Source organism: Haliotis rufescens, unplaced genomic scaffold (assembly GCF_023055435.1).
Source record: "Haliotis rufescens isolate VD_foot unplaced genomic scaffold, xgHalRufe1.0.p SCAF_10, whole genome shotgun sequence".
Lineage (NCBI taxonomy): Eukaryota > Metazoa > Mollusca > Gastropoda > Lepetellida > Haliotidae > Haliotis > Haliotis rufescens.
Window position 1 is genome coordinate 30,295,894 of NW_025963780.1, and position 12,156 is coordinate 30,308,049.

The window sequence follows — 12,156 nt, forward strand, 5'->3', positions numbered from 1 at the left end:
TTAACGTACAACCATCATGATTTGAATCTTGGGGCAGACTGCTTTTCAGCAACATGCATTTTTTATAACCCCACCCCAAGCAGACAAAGACACACAGACACACACAGACAGAGAGTCAGACAGACACACACATACACACACACACGCACGCACGGACGTACGCATACACAACCATGTGTGTAACATGGATAAACATTGAACACCACCCCCCACACCCCCCCATCCCCCACACCCCACCTCCCATCTCTCTTCTCCCCCCTCCGAACACTTAGCTATCTGGCACATTCTATCGGTGCTCTTCATATGTATTATCAAATGTATATTCGTTTATCTAGAAATTGATAATCCGGGCAATTTCACACTGGCCCTGTACCGTCTGGATTAACGGGGACCCGATTTACCGTTACATAACGAGCGGCCTAGCGAGCACCTGCAACATTTCTTAACACACATGCCCTCATAAACCCCATCAATGGCTATTGTTTATACCACTGCCGTAACCCCAGAAACTGATAATTTATCCTCAATAATCGATCAGCAGACATCGATCTGTAGCCTACTGCTGGGCGTCTTTGAGAGGGATTTGGCCTATGTAATACTAGTATGGTAGATGGTGGGGGCCGCTAGTCAGGTCAGTGAGCAGCTCTGACAAGCAGGGTATTTGTAGCCTTTGTGCTGCCTCATGGCTTGTACCTGTCACGAAATGTCTTGAGAATATCTTAGTAGCATACTTTATCACACACTTTGATTGATTTATCCAAGTGACATATTTACACTTCATCGAAGACTTAGATTCTAGGGGTTGGCATACACAGGCTGAATGTCCTCACATGGACGACGCCCTGCGAGAAAAACCTGCTCGCTTGAAGTTTCGTTTAAGATGAAACTGACTTTGTCACACATAGTTAGTTGTAAGGAATGGAATTACCACCCAGGGATGTCTTTGTGTAAAGCTCCAAGACATCTTGAAGAAACAACCCCCCACTGAGACCTTGCTAATCCCACCAGCGCCATGCCGACTTCAACCCGACCCGACCCGTTCTCTTGGGGCAAGGTATAAGTGTGTGCGCGTTCCTATATACCTTATGATTATAAACAGCAGGGCGAGTGAGTTTGGTTTTACGCCGCTTTTATCAATATTCCAGCAATATCAAGGCGAGGGACACCAGAAATGGGCTTCACTAATTTGTACCCATGTCGGGAATCGAACCCGGACCTTCGGCGTGACGAGCGAACGCATTAACCGCTAGGCTACCCGACCGCCCTTATCACAACAGTATTTCAGTAGTAACACTGCAAAAGGAAACCCGATACATGTTCAGACATTGACAATTTTGGGGATACCAACAAGAACAGACCGCTTTGTGCAAGTGGGTCCAGGTATGGCGTTGAAGATCCAACGATCATAATCAGAGCGCATCTGGGATTCGAACCCACGGCCAAAGAGTCACATATAGACATGCCTAAGGGACGTAACTCTGCACAGTTGCCAATTTGTAATCTGTGCCCGCTATGAAAAGCAACAAACACATTTACTCTCTGTTTGTATACGTTAACCCGACCCCCTAACTCCTGACCCAGATTCTGCGAACTGCCCTTCAGCAAGACTCGTATTGTTCCTTTTTATGTAGCCAATAACTAATAAATAAATATATAAATAAACATTGATTAAATAACCTTTCGTTGGCAGGGGACATGGCACGATGGCACAATGTTACCCCACGCAGTGCATATAAAACATAGCGTGCAGTCTCTGAATAGAGGGCGTATGCAGATTGCATCAAAGAACTCTGGGAATCTATGTCGGTGTTAAACATTACGGAATGTCAGACTTAGAGACTATTTCCTGTGCTTGTTCAATACTGGAATGAATCATTGCTGAGAGGAATTAATAGTATAGCGAATTATATCGGAATTTATAGCTGACAGTATCAGTGAATAGTTATATAGTTTTAATTTTGTTGGCGATATTACAGAATTGTATTGAAGCAATCGGAGTTCGATGACACACGGAGCTCTCCCTTGTATCGCCAATATACAAGTAACATCGACAATCGGCAGTCGCCGTCAGCACTCAAGCCCGTTTCTGTTCGCTGTGATGTCAGTTAATTTCGAGTGATAATCGTTTTAGTTAGTGGATTATGAACGGATAAACTGACTGATTTAACGAGCCATTCCAGCGAATGATGATTTCGCACTGCACATCCTGCCGGAGTATGTTATATGGGCAGGATTCAGTCACTGCACATCTTGTCAGAGTATGTTATATAGGCAGGACTCAGTCACTGTACATCCTGCCAGAGTATGTTATATAGACAGGAATCAGTCACTGCACATCCTGCCAGAGTATGTTATATAGACAGGAATCAGTCACTGCACATCCTGCCAGTGTATGTTATATAGGCAGGATTCAGTCACTGCACATCCTGTCAGAGTATGTTATATAGGTAGGACTCAGTCACTGCACATCCTGTCAGAGTATGTTATATAGGCAGGACTCAGTCACTGTACATCCTGTCAGAGTATGTTATATAGACAGGACTCAGTCACTGTACATCCTGTCAGAGTATGTTATACAGATAGGACTCAGTCACTGCACAACCTGCCAGAGTATGTTATATAGACAGGACTCAGTCACTGCACATCCTGTCAGAGTATGTTATATAGGAAGGACTCAGTCACTGCACATCCTGTCAGAGTATGTTATATAGGAAGGATTCAGTCACTGCACATCCTGCCAGAGTATGTTATATAGACAGGATTCAGTAACTGCACATCCTGCCAGAGTATGTTATATAGGCAGGACTCAGTCACTGCACATCCTGTCAGAGTATGTTATACAGACAGGACTCAGTCACTGTTCATCCTGTCAGAGTATGTTATATAGGCAGGATTCAGTCACTGCACATCCTGTCAGAGTATGTTATATAGGTAGGACTCAGTCACTGTACATCCTGTCAGAGTATGTTATACAGACAGGACTCAGTCACTGCACATCCTGTCAGAGTATGTTATCTAGACAGGATTTAGTCATTGTACATCCTGTCAGAGTATGTTATATAGGTAGGATTCAGTCACTGTACATCCTGTCAGAGTATGTTATATAGACAGGACTCAGTCACTGCACATCCTGCCAGAGTATGTTATATAGACAGGATTCAGTCACTGCACATCCTGCCAGAGTATGTTATATAGGTAGGACTCAGTCACTGCACATCCTGTCAGAGTATGTTATATAGACAGGACACAGTCACTGCACATCCTGCCAGAGTATGTTATATAGGCCGGACTCAGTCACTGTACATCCTGTCAGAGTATGTTATACAGACAGGACTCAGTCACTGCACATCCTGCCAGAGTATGTTATATAGACAGGATTCAGTCACTGCACATCTTGCCAGAGTATGTTATATAGGCAGGATTCAGTCACTGCACATCCTGCCAGAGTATGTTATATAGACAGGATTCAGTCACTGCACATCCTGCCAGAGTATGTTATATAGGCAGGATTCAGTCACTGCACATCCTGCCAGAGTATGTTATATAGACAGGATTCAGTCACTGTTCATCCTGCCAGAGTATGTTTTATAGGCAGGATTTAGTCACTGCACATCCTGTCAGAGTATGTTATATAGACAGGATTTATAAAGCAGGAATGAGTCACTGCACATCCTGCCAGAGTATGTAATATAGACAGGACTCAGTCACTGTACATCCTGTCAGAGTATGTTATATAGGTAGGACTCAGTCACTGTTTATCCTGTCAGAGTATGTTATATAGGCAGGATTTAGTCACTGCACATCCTGTCAGAGTATGTAATATAGACAGGACTCAGTCACTGCACATCCTGCCAGAGTATGTTATATAGGCCGGACTCAGTCACTGTACATCCTGTCAGAGTATGTTATACAGACAGGACTCAGTCACTGCACATCCTGCCAGAGTATGTTATATAGACAGGATTCAGTCACTGCACATCTTGCCAGAGTATGTTATATAGGCAGGATTCAGTCACTGCACATCCTGCCAGAGTATGTTATATAGACAGGATTCAGTCACTGCACATCCTGCCAGAGTATGTTATATAGGCAGGATTCAGTCACTGCACATCCTGCCAGAGTATGTTATATAGACAGGATTCAGTCACTGTTCATCCTGCCAGAGTATGTTTTATAGGCAGGATTTAGTCACTGCACATCCTGTCAGAGTATGTTATATAGACAGGATTTATAAAGCAGGAATGAGTCACTGCACATCCTGCCAGAGTATGTAATATAGACAGGACTCAGTCACTGTACATCCTGTCAGAGTATGTTATATAGGTAGGACTCAGTCACTGTTTATCCTGTCAGAGTATGTTATATAGGCAGGATTTAGTCACTGCACATCCTGTCAGAGTATGTAATATAGACAGGACTCAGTCACTGCACATCCTGCCAGAGTATGTTATATAGGCCGGACTCAGTCACTGTACATCCTGTCAGAGTATGTTATACAGACAGGACTCAGTCACTGCACATCCTGCCAGAGTATGTTATATAGACAGGATTCAGTCACTGCACATCTTGCCAGAGTATGTTATATAGGCAGGATTCAGTCACTGCACATCCTGCCAGAGTATGTTATATAGACAGGATTCAGTCACTGCACATCCTGCCAGAGTATGTTATATAGGCAGGATTCAGTCACTGCACATCCTGCCAGAGTATGTTATATAGACAGGATTCAGTCACTGTTCATCCTGCCAGAGTATGTTTTATAGGCAGGATTTAGTCACTGCACATCCTGTCAGAGTATGTTATATAGACAGGATTTATAAAGCAGGAATGAGTCACTGCACATCCTGCCAGAGTATGTAATATAGACAGGACTCAGTCACTGTACATCCTGTCAGAGTATGTTATATAGGTAGGACTCAGTCACTGTTTATCCTGTCAGAGTATGTTATATAGGCAGGATTTAGTCACTGCACATCCTGTCAGAGTATGTAATATAGACAGGACTCAGTCACTGCACATCCTGCCAGAGTATGTTATATAGGCCGGACTCAGTCACTGTACATCCTGTCAGAGTATGTTATACAGACAGGACTCAGTCACTGCACATCCTGCCAGAGTATGTTATATAGACAGGATTCAGTCACTGCACATCTTGCCAGAGTATGTTATATAGGCAGGATTCAGTCACTGCACATCCTGCCAGAGTATGTTATATAGACAGGATTCAGTCACTGCACATCCTGCCAGAGTATGTTATATAGGCAGGATTCAGTCACTGCACATCCTGCCAGAGTATGTTATATAGACAGGATTCAGTCACTGTTCATCCTGCCAGAGTATGTTTTATAGGCAGGATTTAGTCACTGCACATCCTGTCAGAGTATGTTATATAGACAGGATTTATAAAGCAGGAATGAGTCACTGCACATCCTGCCAGAGTATGTAATATAGACAGGACTCAGTCACTGTACATCCTGTCAGAGTATGTTATATAGGTAGGACTCAGTCACTGTTTATCCTGTCAGAGTATGTTATATAGGCAGGATTTAGTCACTGCACATCCTGTCAGAGTATGTTATACAGACAGGACCTAGTCACTGCACATCCTGTCAGAGTATGTCATATAGACAGGATTTATAAAGCAGGAATAAGTCACTGCATATACAACCAGAGTCAGTGCTGGGATCAGCCCAAGGGACGGTCTGTTGCTTGTGATCTTCTACTCGCCCTGTTGATCCAGTAATGTTTATTTAACACATAAGTGAGTACGAGGTCACAGTTGACTACGTCCTATAAATGGGCGTCCAGGTCAGCCCCGACTCCCGTGTGCGACATACACTTGCAGTCGGAAAGCGCACGTTAAATCTCCAATATAAGTAAGTAAGTAAGTAAGTAAGTAAGTAGCCCCGAGGGATTACTATTATACCATTTCCTAGATTGGACCCGGTAATTTGTTTTTTAGATGATTACTTTGGGGAGACATTAGCACTGGTCATGTGAAACGAGGTGTTCTGTCGACACTGATTACCAAATAATTATTATAGACCATTTATATTGAGCATATTTCCACACCAGACAGGGGCATGCTAAAAGCGCTATTATAATCCCGGTCACTGGATCAGCGAGCACTCACAAATCATTTTCAGCTCCCTGGGGAGTATACAACCTAAGCTGCCTGTTATTTGCTTAGAAGGTTGACAACCAGATTGATAGCTCATCCTACCGGGGACCCTGCTGGATGAACAGAAGCACATTTCGAACAAAGGCACTTGCCCAAGGAGATAGCAAATGTTCTACATGTACTTCAGTGTGGAGCAGGACCGAAGTCCTAGAAAGTCTCAGGAGCCAAGCTGCCGAAATGCGGTCGCCCATCTAAGGACTCTCCGCGACCGACGTTGCTAAACTTCACCTGATTTGCGATCTTTGCGTTGTGCACAGGACCACGTGCCACCATGGTTACCCTTGGATACAAACGTAACAATTCTGCCATTTCCCAGTGAAGGTGTGCACCGGTGGCCTGTCGTCTTAGGCGCCACAATTAGCTGTGCAGAGTCGCGTCCCTTGGGCACACCAGAAACCTTGGGTTCGAATCCCGGTTCACCCCGATTATGTTTCTTGCAATGAGTGAGTGAGTATGGTTTTACGCCGCTATTTCGCAATATTCCAGCAATATCACGGCGAGCGAACGCTTTAACCACTAGGCTACCCGACCGCCCCTGTTTCTTGCAAAGCGGATACAGCATTTTTAAAAGGGAGGGGTGCAAAATTTCAAAATTTAGTTTTCAAAAGGGGGGTCCGGCGACATGAAATATTATTCATTCCCTCACTTTTCACCGTTTTATATTCGACTTGTTCCCCGATTAGTTACATCAACATCTGTGTGGAGTGGCACGGGTGGCCCAGTCGTCTAAGGCGCCGCGATTCGCTGTGCAGAGTTGCGTCCCTTGGGCATGCCAGAAACCTATGATTGTGGGTTCGAATCCGGGTTCGCCCCAATTATGTTTCTAGGTTTGTCAGCACCATACCCGTGCTCGTGGGTTTCACCGAAGTGGTAAACGTCTGAGACCTGCAACGCTTCGGGCTTTCCTCCCCCATTAAGCTGACACGCCCTGATATGACTGGAATACTGTTATAAGCTGCGTTAAACCAAACTCACTCACTCTGTGTGGAAATCACCACTCAGAATTTTCAAGAACATCTTAACCCTAAAGCAAATCACACCCAAATCATCCCAAATTTCCTAAAAAATTAAAGGGACCGACTGTAATTCATCCACTTTTTAAGTTACGTCATCATGTACTGACGTTCTTTTTGTTGTTCAAATTACGTCCCCCGTGATCTATATATCATTGGTAACATCGTTTTTTCATGACTGTCAAGGAAGATGGCCAAGTCTCGCGTCGAGGGGAATGTCCGAGTAACTCTCCATTCCTTAAAAATAATGGCGCAGATGCCCCGCAGGTGCGAGGCCCATTATTTTATGGAATGCAGAGTTAGGAGGATATCCCCCTACTAAAAACACATTCCTAATTTTACACTGTGACAAAACATACTCATGTGGAAAAAAATTGGAAAATAAACCAGAACTCTTTGTAGACCGTATGTATACTGCGCTGAGTCACCCTTGCGTGATGCTCGAGTGAGTGAGTGAGTTAGTATGGTTTTACGCCGCTTATGGCAATATTCCAGCAATATCACGGCGGGGGACACCAGAAATGGGCTTCACACATTGTACCCATGTCGGGAATCGAACCCGGGTCTTCGGCGTGACGAGCGAACGCTTTAACCACTAGGCTACCCCACCGCCCCGCGTGATGCACGAGGTACACGGCTCTTCATAGTTTCATGGGGCCCTAAACTTGTATTGTATAAATCACTGTCACGTTGAACATACATACAGGCGGGGAATATATGAAATATAGATATATACATGTATGTTTACCTGATATAGTTTTCTTGTCAAAGGTTTATCTAATTGCTTTAAATATGAACATTGTTATGGGTAACCCGCTGTAACAATATCATGTACATATTCATTTAGCCTTTAGGACCATTCAACTATTTGAAAATAGTTAATAGTTTATTTCATCCCGTAATGTCTTGTGTCGCCGTAGCCTTGGTCGACAGTTTTACGTTCTCAAATCAAAGCATGCTGGCTTGGACCCCGCTGGCGACGCATGTTTTCGACAAAATTCAAAATCATTTCCTTGTCAATATATATATGAAGTGTAAATTAATTGAAATGTAGTTGCAAGATAATGTATGGTTGACAAAGAAACTCTCCATTCCAGAAAAATAATGGAGCGTTTAAACAACAGAATGACGTCACACATGTGTTTCAATTTGGTTTTAATAGCTACTAAATATGGAACATAGTCTTTTCACAAAATGTTGCGGAGGCTGTCATTTTTAGTTTTTCAACATGAAAACTGAAATTTCACGCGTTTTCCTCACGCGGTGTCAGTGTGGTTAACAAGTGTACGTGATCTAGAAATCTGAAGTAGTCAACTCACCATAAGTACCACAGCGCGTACCAGCAGTTCTCGCCACCGTCCTCAGTGTCGGAACACTGTCCATCACACTGCAATACAGAAGAAAACACTCATTGGACAAACACATCGGACATAACATTCATTTATAAGCTACACGTGAAGATCCGGGTTAGAATTGATCTTCAACAACCTATGCTCGTCGTAAGAGGCGACTAACGGGATCGGGTGATAAGGCTCGCTGACGTGGTGGATGCATGTCATCGTATCCAAATTGCGTGGACCGATGCTCATGATGCATTACTGAATCACTGGATTGTCTGGTCCAGACTCGATTTATTACAGACCGTCGTTATATAAAAAAATATAATAATAATAACAACAACAACAACAACAACAACAACAATAATAATAGTATGCATTTGTATAGCGCAGCATTCACTGTGCCTAAGTGCTCTATATACCTGGACTATTGCTGAGTGCGACGTTAAACAACAAACAAACAATTATTAATGGTCAAATGTCAGTCAAGATTTGCAGGTAAAGTGGTGCCTGAACCATATAGAAGGAATACTTTTGACGCATCCATTCATGTCACGTTTTGAAAATGCCATGTTTTGGATTATTTTGTTACGCGGACAAACGACACAAATGCACCGTGGCGATATTTTCGTATTTTTTTCGGATTGAACGTATCCATTTCGTTTCTCTTTCGTAATTTAATTGTTATAGAATTCATCTTCATATAATATGTATATTCCACAACATTACGACTAACTTATGACATTTTAAAATTTCTAAGCTTATCGATCTAAAATAACACGAATAGGTTGCACGCCAAGTTTTGTCGTGCTTCGGATGGAACACCAGGCCACTATGTGATTCAATTTGCACGCTAGGTTTATATGACAATTCAGGTTGCACTCGGAGTTTATATGGTCTATTTACGTTGCAAACCAAATCTGTTGGGTGGGTGGGTGGGGGTGGGGGGAGATTCAGATCATCCGTCCAGTGCATATATTCATAGTAGTCATATTCTAGTTGCACACCAGGTCTACGGGAGGATTTGAGTTGCACACCGAGTCCATATAAATTATTCAAATTGCAAACCATGTGCAAACACCGAGTCAATATAGGAATTAGCAACAGGCTGCGCACCGAGTCTATATGTACATGTAGGTTGCACACCGAGTCTATATAGGTCTGCAGGTTGCGCACAGAGTCTATATAGGAATGCAGGTTGCACACCGAGTCTATATAGGTCTGCAGGTTGCACACCGAGTCTATATAGGCAGGTAGGTTGCACACCGAGTCTATATAGGTCTGCAGGTTGCACACCGAGTCTATATATGCAGGTAGGTTGCACACCGAGTCTATATAGGAATGTAGGTTGCGCATCGAGTCTATATAGGTCTGCAGGTTGCGCACCGAGTCTATATAGGAATGCAGGTTGCACACCGAGTCTATATAGGAATGTAGGTTGCGCACCGAGTCTATATGTACATGTAGGTTGCACAAAGTCCATATAGGAATGAAGGTTGCACATCAAGTCCATATAGAAATGTAGGTTGCACACCGAGTCTATATAGGAATGCAGGTCCACACAGTATATATAGGAATGTTGGTTGAACACAGTGTCTATATACGGATGTAGGTTGCACACTGAGTCTATATAGGAATGTAGGTTGCACACCGAGTCTATATAGGAATGTAGGTTGCACACCGAGTCTATATAGGCAGGTAGGTTGAACACCGAGTCAATATGGGAATGTCCTTTATTTAAATCAGCTAGAAACGAATTGATGCACTCACTATTGTTAATTGTGAAAGATACCTGTGATGTAAAGATTGACCTGATGCTAGTTGGAAATGCAATTTTACCTAATCATGTAAACGAAAACATGTACATACATATATAAAGAAAACAAAAAGGTTTGAGTGAGCAGTGTGAATGTATATACGTTTCTCTATCTATTTTCTTTCCTTTCTATCATTTGATTTATTAACTGTAAATAAGCATACATGTAAATCTATGGGAGAGGGCGTTCTAAGTTGTGATAACTTGTGCCCAATCCTTGTCATGAGAATAAAATATGTTTAAACTAAACTAATAGGAATGTAGGCTGCACACCGAGTCTATATAGGAAAGTTGGTTTGGCACGGAGCACGCCAACCCCATATCGGGCTATTCTAGTTGTACACCATTTCTATGGGGTATTAAGTTGCACACGGAATCTATATATCAATTTAGGTTACACGTCAAGTCGATGTGATGATTCAGGTTGCAAACCAGGTCTATTGAGGTAATTCATTTTGCACCTTTTGACAACACCAGCACGTCTAGTAATAACTTGCCGCCTCGGTGGTCTTGTGGTAGAGCGTCCGCCCGGAGAGCGGAAGGTCCGGGGTTCGATCCCCGGCCGCGTCATACCAAAAGACGTTAAAAGATGGTACTTGTTGTTACGGTTATCTCCCAAAACCCCTACATCCCATTTCCCCTACAACCCAGTTCCCCTACAATTAGTTAAAACAACACGCGGCATTTACCTGTCTGGCATTATGAACTCACCTAAAGGAGAGATTAAGGTCTGGAGTAGAGGTAGTAGAAATGAAAGGCTTTAGGGGATTAGGGGACTTAAAGGAAAGTTAAAAAAAAAAAATTAATGTAAGTGTAATGAAAGATGCCTGTATGATGAGAAGACAATTTTTAGAAATTACAAAAAACAATAGGAAGAAACAATTATTACACTGAGAAACTGAGATGAGACGATTTACAGTTGAGATGAAAAATGAACATTTTGTTATAATGTATTATGAATTTTGAAAATGAACATTTTATTATAATGCATTATGAATTTTGAAAAATGAACCTTTTATTATAATGTATTATGAATTTTGAAAAATGAACCTTTTATTATAATGTATTATGAATTTTGAATAATATCGTAATCGTAATTAAATATTTATCTCAATCTATTCGAGTTTCTTGGGTTGTTCCATTGTATGAAATAGGTAACAGACTAGGGATTAGCAGTGCCATGGACCGTGAACTTTGTTGTCTTAAGCTGTAGGGGAAATGGGATGTAGGGGTTTTGGGAGGTTACCGTTGTTACCCTGTCTGGCGCTCGACATTAAGGGGCTAAAACAAGGACTGGTCGGCTCGGAGTCAGTATACTGTGTCTGAGCAGGGTATTCATGTTAAACTGCGGCATGGTATCTCAGTGTGCTAGCACTATAAATCGGCATCAGTCCTGACTAGTACAAGCAGCCACACACACACACACGTGCATGCACGTCCGTATATAAGTGCAATAATCTTGGACGCGACGTTAAACCCAATTTCACCTCACCTCTAGTAATAACTGATACAACAATTCACTTCCGATCGTTCCTTTTCCCACAACACTAATCTGGATACATTTTAGTAAGACCGTATGTTTGAGGAAGCGAGGAAGACCATGTATACTGCGACCACTGGACATGTGAGATGGGTTCATCTGTATAGTTATATGATCATGGAGTGTCAGTTTCAAAAACGGAATGACGTATCCGAAGGCTGAATAGACACCATATAAATCAATAGGGTGTGTCGTTACAGACATTCGTCAGGATTTTGTTTGAACACTGTAACTGTAACCATCATCTCGCATTTCTATGTGAAATTGGA

General features: G+C 42.6%; 1 protein-coding gene across 2 annotated transcripts in view; it reads right to left on the bottom strand.

The window, feature by feature from the left end:
* The window catches only part of LOC124135066, a 77,016-nt gene that overhangs the window by 8,719 nt on the left and 56,141 nt on the right, over window positions 1-12,156 (bottom strand). For both annotated transcript variants that reach the window (XM_046500245.2, XM_046500246.2), the window contains exon 2: window positions 8,514-8,581. In XM_046500245.2, the coding sequence (XP_046356201.1) occupies window positions 8,514-8,581 (68 nt within the window). The remainder of the gene's footprint in view (window positions 1-8,513; window positions 8,582-12,156) is intronic.